The 16,462-nt window shown below is 48.6% G+C and overlaps 1 protein-coding gene across 1 annotated transcript; it reads right to left on the reverse strand.

Moving 5' to 3' along the window:
- Positions 1–10,924: 10,924 nt before the first annotated feature.
- Positions 10,925–11,592, reverse strand: LOC106701546 (alpha-N-acetylgalactosaminide alpha-2,6-sialyltransferase 6). The gene is made up of 2 exons (XM_014482909.2): positions 11,393–11,592; positions 10,925–10,985 (listed from the first exon to the last, which is right to left on the reverse strand). The coding sequence occupies exons 1-2, from the start codon at positions 11,590–11,592 to the stop codon at positions 10,925–10,927; spliced, it is 261 nt and encodes an 86-aa protein (XP_014338395.1).
- Positions 11,593–16,462: the final 4,870 nt, after the last annotated feature.

Raw genomic sequence — 16,462 nt, forward strand, 5'->3', positions numbered from 1 at the left:
AGGGGCCAGATGGCTGGTGGGCGCAGGCACCGGGTGCAGGGAACTCCACCTCGGGGCTCCTTCCCCCCAGATGGAAGAGTATCAGCGGAAGCAGTTCTGCCCGGAAAGGTCCAGAAACCCGGCAGGGCCAGGCGGATTCAGCAGTCACCCAGCAGATGTCACCGTCCCTCCTCTCCAGGCCGAGCCCCGGGGGCTGCACCCTGTTCTGAGTCCCCACTCGCCTCCCCCTCTTCTCAGGGAGAAGGAGCCAGTGGGGAGAGTGGAGATGGGTGCGGAGACAGACACACAGACAGACAGGCTGGCAGAAAGTAAGTGTGCTGGGCGGGAGCGAGAAGGAGAGAAAGCCCGGCATCAGGGGAAAACGCTTGGCTTGAAAGACTGAAAAGGATGGTCTGAGGGAGCATGCAGGAGAACAGGTAATGTATTCACTGAGCACCCCCCTGCCCCCCACACTCAGAAGCCTTTTGCAGGCAGACCTGAGCCATGCGCCTCTATTACCCTGATGGATGCACACCTCAAGGCCTGCTTAGCTAGGCTTCTGCCTCACCCCAAAACACACAGAAACGACCGTGACATTGACTCACCAAGTTTACCAAAAACAAGGAAAATGGTAAAGCATAAGAGTGAACAAGGAATCTGCTGAATACATGGGTGGGGCAGGGGGGGAGGGGAGCGGAGCTTGGATGAGAGAGGAGAGACACAGAAGTTAAAAGGTGGGGAGGAGAAGGATGAGGTCATGAGGCCTGCCAGGCCAGTCTCCAGGGCCCTGGGGAACATCCAGAGGTCACCCACATTCAGGGCAAGGGGCGAAGCCTCTGGACAAGGGGACCAGGTCTCAATCCTGTAACTGAATGGATTTTTCCCTGGAGGCCACCATGGAAAAGCTGCCTGGTTCACTTCAAGGGTTCCTCGAATTCAGCTGTGCACCTGGGCCCCCCATTGCCATGGTGGTCTTTGGAGACACCACACTTCGGGTGACCAGGGCTCAGAAGGGTTTCTGCTCAGGTAACACCTGGGCTGGGGGAACAGTCAGGCAGACCTTCAAAAAGGTGGGCAGCAGCACACACAGCGTTTGTGAAACTGCCCATTCTTCTCTGTGGCTATTGGCAGCTGCTTTTCCACTGACCCTTCATTTGCCGGGTGACTGATTCTGAACAACACATCTGGGGTTGCACGGGCTGATGCTACATCTCACGGATGATGTCATCTGGGACCTTGCTGTGACCAAAGGGCACCCACTGCGTGCTCCCTGCTCAGTGAGTCAGAGTCATACGTAAGTTGACCGTTGGGGGCCATGGACAGCTATTTTCCAAATGCTTTTGAGTCATTCTTTCAGCCCTGCCTCTGTGTATGAGAAGCAGGGGTGGCTGGAGGGCTGAGCCCACACGTGTGTGACCGTTTCCCACTCAGCATGATGAAACAGCGAGTCCACATCCTCCCTGGGGCCTCTCCAGGCTGTACACGGAGTGTGCTTGCCTGCTTTTTGCCTGTTCCAGCAGATTTATGGAGCCCTGAGCTGAAGCTGGGGGTAGGACAGGGGTGCAGAACTTTGAATCCCAAAGATTCAGTCTGGAGTCTCTGCCTTCCAGAGACTATGCCTACGTCAAATCCTGGAAGAGATGAAGGACAGTGGGCTGAGGAAAAGAAAGAGAAAGGTAGAGAAAAAATACAAAATAGAAAGAGGATTTCCAGGTAATATAGTCAATGAGAAAGTCTAGGGGTGCCCTTCTGGTTCAGACTACCCAAGAAACTGGGTGATTATTTTAAAACACCTTTTAAAATAAATGACTGATGCGGCAGAAAAGCACAGGAAGATCTCAGGGCCTGGGATGCAAATTCAGAAAAGTGAGGAAAACCGGAGCCTGCATCACGCTGGGCACCCTGGGGTCCCTCAGGTCGGGAGCCTGGTCTTCATGTGCTGTGGCCCTGCAGCGAGGAGACAAGGAGAGAAAGGCTGGGCTGGGAAGGAGGGAGTCTGTCTGAGGCCCACACAGAGCCAGATTCCTCAAAGGACAGCCCCCTCAATGCCTGTCTTAGCTCTGTCCCTAGAAAGTAGAGGCTGACGCAAAAAGCCTGTGTAGTAATTGCCGTACTGGCATGTGTGAGTCAAGGGAACAAAGTGAAGGGAAAAGGGGAGTGAGGCTAGGAGAGGAAGAACAGTACACAGAGGTTTATTCCTGAGCTGGCCACAGCTTCATGAGAGAGTGCTCTGGTCACCAGGTCATGTGGGACCTCTCCCAGAGACACGGGGAGCCACTGCCTCTTAGAGCAGTCACCTGCAGGGCAAAGGGCAAGCAGTTTACTCCTCTCTTTCTCTTGAGTCTCTCTGGTCCAAGTTTCGCCCCTGGGGCGTTCACTTCCCTGCATTTCTGGGTTGTGTAACCTGGGCTCTCTGGGCAGCCACTGGGACAGCCAGAGGCTCCGTGGGTACAGGCAGGTCAGACCTAGAAGCACAGCTGTCGCCTCTGCGGGTGCAGTGGGCATGACAGAGGCTGCCTCACAGCCATCACCTAATCCCTGGGGATGCTCACACACTGGGACACTCCAGCTGGGAAGCAGTCAGTGTTCGGAAGGCCAGCAGGGCTGCACAGTCTGGAAAGGCACATAAGCTGGGTCAAGGATGGAATCTCTATCGAATCAGGTAGTTGATTTATAAAGGGCTATTTAGGGACTTCCTGGGTGGTCCTGTGGCTAAGACTCCACACTCCCAACACAAGGGGCCCGGCTTGGATTCCTGGTCAGAGAACTAGATCCCATGTGCCTCAACTAAAGGTCCTGTGTGCCCCAACGAAGATCTGGTGCAGCCAAAAAAATTTTTTAAAAGGTGGGGTTATTTACAAAGATACAGGCAAATAGCAGCTCCACAGGGACTAATACAGCAACCTCTTCCCCACAGCATAATGGCAAAATGAACTGCTACCACTTTTAGGCTTAAAAGGACCAAGGGAAGGAGAGGTTTCCAGAACTGGAAGCAGAGAGTCGGGTACAGGAGATTAGGGATCTTGCTCGGAGAACCCTAGTCAAGCTGAGGCAACGTCACAGGAAGGGATACAGAGGGCTACGTACCTGATGTGGTGAAAATAGATCCAAATAGGCAGAGCAGGGTGGAAAAGGTAGAATTTTAGGTGAAATTCCAAGTAATATGAGTTCCCAGTCCAAAATCCAAACAAATGGAAAATCAAAATATACAGGGAACTGAGCCAGCAATGATCAGAATTAACCAAAAACATCAAACGGTCGAGACCAAACCCATGAGGACTTTGGATACAGAAATTGTAAATAAAGATTAAAACTAATATATTAATGTATTTCAAGAAATAAAAATAGTGGAATATGATGAAATAACAAGGCTGTGGAAATTAGTTTGTGTGATATAAAAAAACAGTAGATATTCTGGAAATAAGAAATATAAGATGACTAAAAGTGCAAAATGCACAGATGAATTAAGGTTAAACTCCGGCAACCCGCTCCAGTGTTCTTGCCTGGAGAATCCCAGGGACAGAGGAGCCTAGTGGGCTGCCGTCTATGGGGTCACACAGAGTCGGACACAACTGAAGTGACTTAGCAGCAGCAGGAGAAGAAGAATTTGTGCACTTTAAGAAAGCTCTGAAGATACTTCCAGAATGCACTGCAAGACAAAAGGGTAGAAAAAATTAAGGAAGGTTAGGAGGCAGGGATCACAGGATGAGGAGGTATGAGTCTGTGTCTAACCAAAATCTCAGAAAACTGTGATGGGTAAACTCAAGGATGGGCCAAAGATCCCCTCCTCTTGAACTGGGCAGGACCTGCAACTCGATGCTAACCATGGAACGCAGACACGATAAAGGTGATGGCGTATCGTTTCTGTGAATTACGTCACGTTCGATCGTCTTCTTGCTAGCAGATTCTCAGTAGGCTCTTTACTCACAGGGTCTTGTCAGGAACAGAGGACGGTGCATCTTGGAAGCTTGTCACAGTCTGTGGTTGAAAGGAGTTCAAGGACAGGAGAAGGTGAAAATAGCCTCAATGTAAATATGTGATGGTAGCTGGTTCTCAGTGGGGAGAGGACAGCACAGGACGTGGGTAAGATGTCCAGTGCCATCTGTAGAATGTTTAGGAGCCATGAGCAAGTGATTGAAAAGGACAAAAAAGTCATCCTCTGAAATAGGGTCTGAAGAGCAACAGGACGCAGTGCTAGGCCTGAGGTTTCCAAGGCTAGGCACACACACAAACTTTCACTCTCTGGTATGAAAAACTAATGTAGTGATGAGTTGACACCTTACTAACAGGTGGGATTCCACTCCATCCAGGGATGGCAAATGTTAATATCATTATGGCAGAGTGCCATTGTTGAGATCTTACGGAACCAAACTTGGGTCTGCTTGCCCATCTACTGACGCTGAGTTGTGGTGAAGGAAACTGCAGAGTTTATTTTAAGCTGCCAGACAAGGAGTCTGGGTAAGCTAATGCTCAAAAAACACCACTGAACTCCATGATGGGTTTCAGGGAGGGCGTTTTTATGGGAGGCCAGATGAGGGAAGGGAATTGAAGTGCATGTGTTCAGCTCTTGCACAATTTTCTGATTGGCTGATGGTGAGGTAACAGGGCAGGGTCACAGGGGCTAACATTATCAATCCTCAGGCTCCAGAAAGTCTGGGGGCTACATGTTCATGGTCATCAAGCAGTTAACTTTTTCCATTTGGTGGAGGTTTAAGCATCTGTAAAACAACTCAGGAAATTTGCAGCAGATACTGTTATCTAGGTACTTGAGAGGGTAACTATAGCAGAGGACTTGGGGGGAGGGGTCTGTCCTGGAAAGGCCCCATAGGGTCCTGCTTGGTTACAGAAAGAATATTGTTTAAAAAAGCAAAACTTCTCCCAGCCCAGAAACCTCTCCACAAAGGCAGCAGAGGAAGAAAACACTTTTTATTATTGAATATATACACTATATTAAACCAGAATGTGCATTTATGCTATATATATACTATATTAAATCAGAATGCAATCACATCGCAGGTAGTCTGCTCAGAGATGGCAAAGATGGAATGTAATCGGACCCCCTTATTTAGCCAAGCAGATACAGCCCCTTACATACACATTCTTGAGGTAAACAATGCTCCCCGGGTAAGAGGATTCAGCGGCATCTTTTGTCACATGTAGTTGGCTCCACATTTACCCACGTACTTGGGGAGACCTCTTATGTTGGCCTTAATCAGAGGAGAAACAAGCTTCTCATAGTACAGACAAGGGGCCACGAGTTAGGCTCTTATCCTTCCATGCAAACTGGGATACAGTTTGCTCTTTAGAAAGACGGCTCCCAGGTCCTCAGGAAATGATCCTCACTTATGAGGTCATTATAAAGATTTATGCACATTTGAGTAGGACAGAGAAATTCTGAAACAAAAAGGGAGAGGGGGGAAAAGTTTTTTCCCTTCTTTGCGACAAGGAGGATTAACTCTCTATTTTTATTGTGTTTGCTCTTACGCCATCCAGTGTATTTTCTGTGGCCATTTCCCCCTCACAGTTGACAACATATATTTTGATTTATTAATTGATCGTCTAAGAATCCTTAGGAGATGTTTAAACGTGTTTTTAAAATGCATGTTCAAGTGGTTTTTTTTAAACACTATTTACAGTAGAAAAAAGTTGAAATCAACCCAAATTCCAAAATAAGGAAGCAGTTGAAAAAAAATTATAGACTTCTGTATGATGAGGTATTATGCATTAAGTGGCAGTTAAGAGGAAATTTTCAATGGGATGAAAAAAAACCCTTGGACTTAGAAGTCTACTACATACAGTGCATTGTCAACTATGAGGACCTAGGAGCCATCTTTCTGAAATGTTACGTGAGGTTAAAGGAGTCAGGAGAGGAAGAGGACCAAATCCTCAACCTTCTCAACAGCAGATCAACAGAAAATAAAAGTTATAAATTGAGAAATTGTAGGATAAGCCTTTGTGACCCCATGGACTGTAGCCCACCAGTTTCCTCTGTCCATGGGATTTTCCAGTCAAGAATACTGGAGTGGGTTGCCGGTTCCTTCTCCACGGGATCATCCTGACCCAGGGATCAAACCTGGGTCTCCCACATAGCAGGCAGATTCTTTACTATCTGAGCCACCCGGGAAGCCCCAGGATAAGCCTACTATTTAGAAATTTTGAAGGAAATACCAGAGGGGGAAAGGAACTAAAAGTATTTTTTTGTGATCTTTTTCTGGAGTGTGGGGCTAGTATGTGGGTTGGGGACAAGGGACAGCTATATGGACAGCTATATTTTGTTACAAATTTTGAATATTGTTTACATTTTTGGCATTATTACAGAGCTAAAGGGGCTTCCCAGGCGGTGCAGTGGTAAAGAATCCTCTTGCAATGCAGGAGACACAAGAAATGCGGGTTCAGTCCCTGAGTCAGGAAGATCCCTGGAGTAGAAAATGGCAACCCACTCCAGTATCCTGGCTTGGAAAATGCCATGGACAGAAGAGCCTGGAAGGTTACAGTCCATGGGGTCTCAAAGAGTCAGACATGACTTGGTGTGTGTGCATACACACACTCATACACACACAGAGAGAGCTAAAAATAAAAATTAAGTACAATTTTAAAATATCTTGCATACCACTCTTCCCACCCCACCCTAGAAAAAAGCATATGAACTTTTCCATATTTCATAGGTCAAATAACTATTTTTATTTCTGTTCTGATGTTATCTGGAAATAAAACTATTTTGATGTTCTCAATGAACCCTCTGACTCATATCAAGAGAGGTATTAGCATTTATGACCTCAGAGATTTCTACATCTCTCCTGCTCATGCAAAGGGCTTTGTAGTCCTTCTCTCCCTTTGAATTTCCCACCTCCTGGCAGTTATCAGGGGCTGGAGAGAAAGCCTATTTCACACCAGATGGTGGGCAGTGTTTTGGTAAGGGTGTGGAGATATGACTTAGTTATAAAGGGGTTGGTTAGGTAGGGTTGTCAACTGTGGCAGGTTCCCAGGTATTCCCTGAAACCTGACATTTTCACAGAGTTCTGGTGCCTCAATTTAGCTGATTTTGTCATTTGTTGGCTCTGAGACCTCAGACAAGCTATTTAGCTGATGTAAGCTTCTGTTGCTGCATTAACAAAATGGGAATAATAATAGAAACTCTCTTTCTTAGAGTTTTGGAGGGCATTAAATGGGATACTGTAGGCGACCATGTATGTAGTGTACTGACGTGGAGTGGTCAGTACATTAGATTTAACAGCAATGTTCCCTGCAAGCCATAAGTTAACATAAATGGTACTAAGAATAACTCAATTCACTATGTGTGTATTTGTGTATATTTGATTTTTCTTGAGACTTTCTCTGATCCATGGGTTAATCAGAAGTGTGTTGTTTCCTTTCCAAGTATTTGGAAATTTTTCTTTTACCGATTTCTAGTTAAGTTCCATTATGGTCAGAGAGTACACTGTATATGATTTAAATTCTTTTTAATTTGTAGAGGTTTATTTTATTCACCAGGATATAGCCTCTGTTAGTATTTGATCTCTGAACTTTTAAAAAGAATGTGTATCCTGCTATTGTTGGGTGTTCTATAAATGTCAGTGAGTTTCTGTTAGTTGGTGGTGGAGTTGAGCTCTTATAGATCCTGATTTTCTGTCTAGTTGCTTTATCTATTGTTGAGGGAGGGTTGTTAAAGTCCGCAATTATCATTGTTTTTTTTTTTTAAGATTTATTTATTATTTTTGGCTGTGCTGGGTCTTCGTTGATGCACAGGCTTTTCAATCCACTTGCTGAGAGTGAGGCCTCATCTGTAGTGGCGGTGCGCCGGCTTCTCATCGTAGTGGCTTCTCTTGCTGCGGAGCACAGGCTCTAGGGCGTATGGGCTTCTTTAGCTGTGGCTCGTGGGCTCAGTGATTGTGGTTCCCAGGCTCTAGAGCACAGGTTCAATGATTTATGGCACATGGGCTTAGCTCCAAAGCATATGGGATCTTTTGAGCTGGAGATCGAACCTGTGTCTCCTGCATTGGCAGGCGGATTCTTTACTGCTGAGCCACCAGGGAGGCCCCTCAATTATCACTGTTGATGTGTCTTTTTCTCCTTTCGTTCTATCAGATTTTGCTTTATATGTTTTCAGCTCTGTTGACTGGCACACACACATTTACAGATGCTATGTCTTCTTGGTGGATTGACCCTTTTATCATAGCGTCATAGTAAATTAGGACCTAGAAGAGCTCAACTCTTTTATAGTAACAGGAGATGTGAAGTGAAAGTCACTCAGTCATGTCCAACTCTTTGTGACCCCATGGACTATACAGTCCATGGAATTCTCCAGGCCAGAATACTGGAGTAAGTAGCCTTTCCCTTCTCCAGAGGATCTTCCCAACCTAGGGATCAAACCTAGGTCTCCCGCGTTGCAGGCGAATTCTTCACCAGCTGAGCCACAAGGGAAGCTCATAATAACAGGAAGAAGATCCTAAAGGAGAAGGATGGTTAATAAGCAGTGGGTGCTTTTTATGTACCCAACTGCCTAAAAATATAGCTGTGAACTCATTTTACAGGTAAGGAACCTGTGTACTGGGTCCAAGTTCCACAGGTGGGATGTGGCTGCGTTGGGATTCAAGCCCAGGTTGAGGGCACCCAAAGCTACCATTGTTCATTCCCGTCTCTTCTTTTACACTTGTCTGTTTCCAGTCACTCATTTCTGGTGAAACCTGTGTCCTTTCAAGGCCTGTCCCTTGGCAGCTGTTTCACAGCAAGACAGTGGAAGGTGGAAGTCAGAGGGACCCACGCTGCAGCCACGCTGCCAGATTCCAAATCCTGTCTGGATTAGCCAGGTGACCTCAACATGTTACTCAACTTCTTCTTTTTATTCTTCACTTATAAAATGGGCATAATACTGGACTTGCTTCATAGAGCTGCTAGAAAATTGAGTAAATTGGTATTTGTAAAGCTCCTAGAACAATGCCTGATACAATAAGTATTCATTAAGCCCTTGCTGTTACTCCTCCCACACCATTACATAAATGGTCTCTTTTCATGGGACTGTCTTTCCCCATTGTCAACTGTATTCAAGATTTTTTTTTTTTAACACTTACCTTGTGGCTTAGAGTGCCCCTGGCCCACGGTCACTTGTCTCCAGGTATGAGTGTGTCCAGTTTAAAAAACAGGAATGTGTACTGGACTGAGCAGGAAGCCTGGACCCTCTCAGGTGCTTAGTAAATGAGTGCAGCTGTTAGGGGAGAGGACTCCCTTTAACCCTCAGAAGAGTTCTATAGGGCAAATCCATATTTGTTATTCCTACTTTACAAGTAAGAAAGGTGAGGAAAGAGGAGGTTGAATAATTTTGCCCCAGGGCACGTGGCTAATCATAGATAGGTTTTTAAAAAAATGTATCTATTTATTGATTTTCGGCTGTGCTGGGCCTTCGTTGCTACACAGGCTTTTCTCTAGTCGTGGTGAGCGGAGGCTACTCTCTAGTTTCGGTGTGTGGGCTTCTCACTGTGGTGGCTTCTCGTGTTGCGGAGCATGGGCTCAGACCCCACAGTCTTTAGTACTTGCAGCTGGGCTCAGTGGTTCTGGCTCCTGGGCTCTAGAGCACAGGCTCAGTAGTTGTAGCGCTCGGGCTTAGCTGCTCCACGGCATGTCGGATCTTCCCAGATCGGGGATTGAACCCTTGTCTCCTACCTTGGCAGGCAGATTGTTTACCACTGAGCCACCAGGGAAGCCCATAGGTAGGGTTTTGAAGCAGGCTGTTGCTCCAGTGTGTGTCCCTTCACCTCTGCCTTACTCTTCTCCCAGGAAAACAGCTTGTGCAGGACGGACCAGAAAATGGACAGTGTCACCAGAGTGGGGATTGTTCAAGGAATGAGTGACTGGAGACAGCGGCGAAGCTGTTACTGTAGCTCTAGTGGGACATGCTGTGGAGTCAGATATATTCTGAAGGTTGAAACAACAAGACGTGCTAGTGGATTGGATGTACAGGGTGAGGCAGAGAGAGGAGCTAATGGATTATGATTCTTTTTGTCTTATTTTTCTGGACTACAATTGCTTTACAATCTCTGTTAGCTTCTGCTGCACAGTGAAGTGAATCAGCCATATGTATACACATAGCCCCTCCCTCTGGGGCCTCCCTCCCATCACTTCCCCCATAGAGTATTACTCCACCCCTGAAAGGAACGAAATAGGGTCATTTGCAGAGAAAACAGATTCTGTTTTTCACTTGAGCATGGGAGATGCAGATGTCGTTTGTCGGGAGAGGACCAAGACACCAGTCACCAGTCTCACCAGTGTCTCACCCCTGGAGACCCCCCAACCCCACAAATGCCCCAGCCTGGCCTCCTACCCCCATACAACCTCTCTTTAGCCCTGGAAAGTGAGGGGGCAACACAAAATTCTCAGCTTCCTGGGACAGGACCCCACTGTCCAGCCAATAGGAAGTGATTTGGGGTCCACCCTGGGGCTCTGAACCAAGGCCTCATGGGAAAGGACATAACCTTAACCTCAGATTACTCTGATTGACTGTGCTCAGATCCTGAATGGACAGGAAATACCCTTGATACCCATTAACCACATAGAAGCCAAAATCCCTGTTTGGCCAAGAGATTCCCCCAGGCCCTGAATGGCTGGAGGATACACCCTCTTCAAGGTCTGACGGGTTGGAAGACACTCTTGGAAGCCATGATTGGCCAGGAGATGGCCTGCGCGGATTCCCACTTCTCCTTTGTCCCTCATGAGAGCCCCACAGGCAGGGTGGCCTAGGTCCAGGAGGGTAGGAGAAGGTGATTCTGTACAGCTGGGCCCAGGAAGAGAAGACCCTCTTCTTCCTGATGAAGTGGTGGTGGTTGCCCTTCTCATTCTGAATGTCAGTGACACATTCGTCCAGCGCCTTAGGCTCGTAGTAGTGGTAAGGCATGTGCTGTAGGCGGGGCTGCTGCAGTAGTCGGGGAGCACCATGCCATAGATGGGCACGTGGTCACACTACTCCACTGCAGTCGCCATGGTGAACCAGCCTGTGCTCAGCCACGAGTAGGACTCTTCCCTGTCCTTGCCCGTCTCACTCTGGAAGAGGTCATCAGACTGGCTCATGCAGCCAAGAGAGATGGCGTAAGCGTCCATGTTGGGGAACACCAGGCCTGCCCGCTGGACGACGTGCACCAGGCTGTCCTGGGGCTTCTGCGTCTTGTTTGAAACACCCCAGAAGATGAACACGGTTTCGAGGTCTGGTTGATGAACTCCTAGAGTCTCCACAGCACACGGAATACACTGGAATGGGCCCCTACGCAGAAGGTGGTCTTGTTACCCACAAGGTGGTCTGAGTAGCCTGTGGTGGGGGTGTCGTTCATGCAGATTGTGCACTCTGCCTGCTTGACCTCAGGGCCCAGTTTGGTTCCTAGCAGGTGGCTGGAGCTGGTGACAATCACATTGGTGGCACCAGGAGGGCAGTGTCTTGTGGGTGAGAATGGGGATGTAGCCGTCAGTGATGCCCCACTTCTTGAGGTTGACCAGCTGGCGGATCTGGCCCCGCAGGGAGCTGTAATGAGAGGCCTCACTCGCACTGTTGGGGCTACAGAGGATGAGGGTGGTGATGAGAGCAAAGAGGATCAGGAGCGCTGCTGACCGCTGCTGTTTGTTGTTACTCATCTCTCTCTGGCGACTGCTGTGGGGCAGAGGCCGGCATCCTGCAGATGGCCCAGGGGGTAGGGGTGTGGGGTCACACCTCCCCTGGGGGGCGCCAGCTCCCCTCAGCCCCCAAGCCCCCTCACATGGTGCCTGGAGCCCAGAGTTGAGGTCTGCGCTGCTCTGGCTGCCCAGGCCCCACTGCCGAAACAGCTGTTTTGATTGATTCTGGTTTTTCAGTGAAATAAGGGTGTACAGGGCACGCTCAGTTGCACAGTCATGTCCGACTCTTTGAGACTTCATGGACTGTAGCCTGCCAGGTTCCTCTGTGCATGGGATTCTCTAGGCAAGAATACTGGAGTGGGTTGCCATGCCCTCCTCCAGGGGATCTTCCCAACCCAGGGATCAGATCCCAACTGGCATCTCCTGTGTCTCCTGCATTGTAGGCAAATTCTTTACCACTGAGCCACAGGGGAAGCCAAGAAGCAAGGCAATTGACTGATAATGAGGACAGAGTGTGGGGTGAAATGGTTGTTTTGGAGGCTGGGAGGCTGAGTGTATGGGGGACATTGAGTAGAATAGCCTGGTAATGAGGAAAGCCTGCTTGAGTTGTCGTCAGGAGCTAAGTGCAACTAACCAGGTGCTCATATGGGTGCTCAGTCGTGTCCGCCTCTTCGCAACCTCGTGGACTGCAGCCCACCAGGCTCCACTGTCCATGAGATCCTCCTGACAAGAAATACTGGAGTGAGGTGCCACTTCCTCCTCCAGGGGATCTTTCCAACCCAGGGTTCAAACCTGTGTCTCCTGCACTGGCAGGCAGATTCTTACCACTGAGCCACATGAGAAGCTCCATGCAGGAGATAATACATACTTCAACCAGGAGCTACTATGTGGAACAGACAGGTGGGCTTAGGAGTGCTGAGGTTCGGTTAGGCAAGTGTGAGATAGATGGCAGGAAGGTCCCTGAATCAGCCTCCTTCCTACTCCCCAGACCTTGGTCCTGTTTCTGATGCTGGTCTTGTTTTTACTGGTGCCTTCCTGGTCTCTTTGCCCCCATCTACCTTCCTGCCCTTCACCCCTCTGGGCCTCAGCCATCCTCCTCCTCTGTCTCCCCTGACGCCTCCTTAAATTTCTCATCCTGAGAAAACCAGGCCCACAAGCCAGCTCAGCCAGAAGTGGAACCAGTACTTCAAAAGGGCACAGTAATAGTGACTTTCTCTGTTTGACAAAGACTCCTACCTGTGTGCCAGCACCAGAGCTGATTTTCTTAGAATGCAGGCTCCTTGAAGTTGGAGGAAGCAGCTTGTCCACCCATCAATTAAGTGTGGCCCAAGGTGTAATTATTGTTAGGCCTGTTGTGAGAGGCGAAGGTGGTCCCTGAGCTGTCCCCTCTGCTGTGGACCCAGGTCCAAAGGACTCAGCTGGAATGCGTCCCAGTCTCCCTTCAGACTGAAGGACTTATTCCCCCAGCTTCTGGGAGTGCTGTGGGCAGGTGGTCCCCTGCTGTCGGCAGGCTCAGGAATGGTTTATAAGGTCCAGCCCGCATCCAGTGACTGGTCTATACCAGGTTATAAAGGCCTGACTTTCTCAACCCAAGTTGAGGCATCCCAGAAGGGTCATTCCAGTGACAGAGCTCCTGGGGGAGTTGGCGGGGAGTGAGCTGAGGCTTCACAGCTTCACCTCTCCATCTCCTCAATTCTTGCCTCCCTCCTCTCCCTCCCACAGATGTTGACCTCAAGGGCACCCCTTAATCAGCATAATCACCCTCATCTCCCACTCAGAGATTCTTCTGGGGGACCCAACTTGCAACAGTTGAGGCCGGTAGTGACCCAAGAAAGCAGACACTAAGGTGAAATTGGTTTTCTTGGCATAGCACTAACATCACACCTGAACTCTAAAATGGTCCCTTCCCTGGATTCCTCCTGTTCTACAAAATCATAATTGCACGTGTGTTTTGCTGAAGGTTTTCACTTCATCTCAGGTTCAAAGGATTTGTTAACAAAATAAGCCACTCGTTCTATACAAATAAATAATACAAATGTTTGTTAGAAGATTATCTAGCTTACTTTCAATATATTAACATTAAAAGAAAAGATAAATAGAAACAACAGAGGATACATATGCAAGGAGATCAAACTAGTCAATCCTAAAGGAAACCAGTCCTGAATAGACACTGGAAGGACTGATGCTGAAGCTGAAACTCCAGTACTTTGGCCACCGGATATGAAGAGCCAATTCATTGGAAAAGACCCTGATGCTGGAAAAGATTGAAGGCAGGAGGAGAAGGGGATGACAGAGGATGAGACGGTTGGATGGCATCACTGACTTGATGGGCATGAGTTTGAGCAAGCTCTGGGAGTTGGTGATGGACAGGGAGGCCTGGTGTGCTGCAGTCTGTGGGGTCACAGAGTCAGACACGATTGAGCGACTGAACTGAACTGATCTGAGAGGATACACCACCACTGGATGCTGGGTTTTGACCAGCATCCAGACTCAAACAGCACTGGGAAGTCCCCGTGACACAGCATGTCTGGAGTCCCAGTTGGGAAAAAGGACCCAGGCATCGCATCTGCTCTGTGGGTGAGACTTCAAAGACTGCACCTCAGGGTTCCCGCTTTTAATCCCAGGACGCAAACTGATATCATTAATCTGTGAGCAAATAGCAGCTCTGGTTTCCTGTTAATGCTGTTTGCTTTGTCTTATAAAACTTGGAATGTTGTTAAGCCCAGGGACTTGGTTGGCCAGGGCACCTCCAGGGGCTCAACAGTCTCAAGATACATCCTCTATCTATGGTGTTTGCAAGGCTTCCAGTCACAGCAAGCAGTCACTCACAGTCAGGGCAGTGTCCAGGCAGGTTAGAAGCAAGGTCAGAGGCCTGCTCTGCTTCGTCTGTGAAGCCTAAACAAGACTATTTAATTTCCCTAACAAGGTGTCACCTTCTAGGCCCCAAGCCCACCTCCTTCCTCAAGTGTAAGTTGTTCCCACACTTTCTCCTCTGCTCCCCTAGCCTCCAGACCATGGCCCTGTTTCGTGAGTCAATGTGAGGACATGGGGGGATGTGCCTACTTCTGTCATGCTGCCATGTCGTATTCTGGGCAGGTCAGAACTTGAGGCTGCCAGAGCAACTGGAAAGTGGGGGCAGAAATGCCAGGAAGGAGGAAAGGCAGAGAGCCCTGAAATCTGAGTGAAAACTCTCCTCCCGGTCTCTACCCTCCTCTCCGTTGTGGGCTTCTTCCTTTTTTAAAAAAAATCTTTGTATCATTTAATATGTTATGAAAATTCATCAGCATCAGTAAGAATAGAGGTACAATATCATTTTGAAGGGCTTCCTTGGTGGCTCGGACATAAAGAATCTGCCAGTAATGCAGGAGATCTGGGTTAGATCCCTGGGTCGAGATCCCCTGGAGAAGGAAATGGCAACCCACTCCAGTATTCTTGCCTGGAGAATCCCGTGGACAGAGAGCCTGGTGGGCTACAGTCCTTGGAGTCACAAAGAGTTGTACACGACTGAGTGCCTTTCACATCATTTTGAATGCCTGTGTATATTCCACTGTACAGATATACTGTAATTTAACCTTCTACTATTGGTCATTTGGAGTGTTTCCAATTGTTAAGATTAATTTCGGGGGAGGGGGGTTTGTGGGCTTTTCTTTCTTCAAGCTGAAGGAAGGGCTTCCCTGGTGGCTCAGTGGTAAAGAATCCGCCTGCCAGGAGACACAGGATGGATCCCTGGTCCAGGAAGATCCCACTTGCCACAGAGCAGCTAAGCCTTTGTGCTGCAGTTACTGATCCTGCGCTCTAGAGTCTGGGAGCCACGACTACTGAGTCCGTGTGCCACAGCCACTGAAATTCGCGCCCCCTAGTGCCCGGGCCGGGAAATAGGAGAGGCCACTGCAATGCGAAAGCCGCACACTGCAGCTGGAGAGTAGCCCCCGATTGCCCCAAGTAGAGAAAAGCCCGTGCAACAATGAAGACCCAGCGCAACCAAAATCCATTCATTAATTATTTAAAAACCTGAAGCGAAAGTCGCTTGGTTGTGTCCGACTCTTTGCGACCCCCTGGACTATACAGTCCGTGGAATTCTCCAGGCCAGAATACTGGAGTGGGTAGCCTTTCTCTTCTCCAGCGGATCTTCCCAACCCCAGGTTGAACCCAGGTCTCCTGTGTTGCAGGCAGAGTCTTCACCAGCAGAGCTACGAGGAAAGCCCTAAAAAGCCTGAAGAAGACCACTTATGACGTCATGCTGTTCCCAGCTGGAAGCAGGTCTCCAGTGTCGCCAGGACTGTCCCATCTCTTCGGTTTGTTGGTGCTGCCGGCAGCCTGACAGGCTCAGAACCAGAGGAAAAGAGGGGCTACTGCCAGGGAGGAGGAGGTTTGTGGTCAGGGAGACCGAAGCCTACCGGCAGGAGTGGCTAAAACACCCAGTCCTGGGAACTTCGTCCACACCACCTCAGTGGCAGACGGAGATGAGGCTGACAGTTGATACGGAGAGACAGGAAAGGGTCTTGGATTCCCAAGAAGCAAGCCTGAGACCAGGGTACAAGTAGTTTATTGGGAGGTGGTTCTGATTCCGGTGGTGAAAAATTAGAAGGAAGGACCTTTGTTCTTGTCTTCTTTGAAGGAAGAATTCAGCAGAGACCAAGATTGTGAAAAGATAAAGGTGTTTATAAAAAGAAGCAGAATATGTGTAAAAGAACACGCAGCTGAACTCAGAGAGAGTTATGTGCAACGGGGCTGGCTTAGGTTGCTTAAATCAGGTAGTTTTTTGCTTTTGTTTTCTGACCAGTCATCTTCATATCTGGTCCTTGTATGGGCATGCATCTCTCAGCCAAGATGGATTCCAGCTGACCTCTTCTCCCTCCTTTTGTCCTTCCCCTCGACTGAGGGCCTTCTC

Source organism: Bos mutus, chromosome 22, assembly GCF_027580195.1.
Source record: "Bos mutus isolate GX-2022 chromosome 22, NWIPB_WYAK_1.1, whole genome shotgun sequence".
In the NCBI taxonomy this organism is placed as follows: domain Eukaryota; kingdom Metazoa; phylum Chordata; class Mammalia; order Artiodactyla; family Bovidae; genus Bos; species Bos mutus.

Bases quoted from the DNA above. Each gene is read 5' to 3' on its own strand.
- LOC106701546 (XM_014482909.2), bottom strand. From the start codon at position 11,592: ATGAGTAACAACAAACAGCAGCGGTCAGCAGCGCTCCTGATCCTCTTT. The intron at 10,986-11,392 runs GCCCTCCTGGTG...AGGACAGGGAAG, and splicing joins ATTCTCACCCACAAGACACT to AGTCCTACTCGTGGCTGAGC.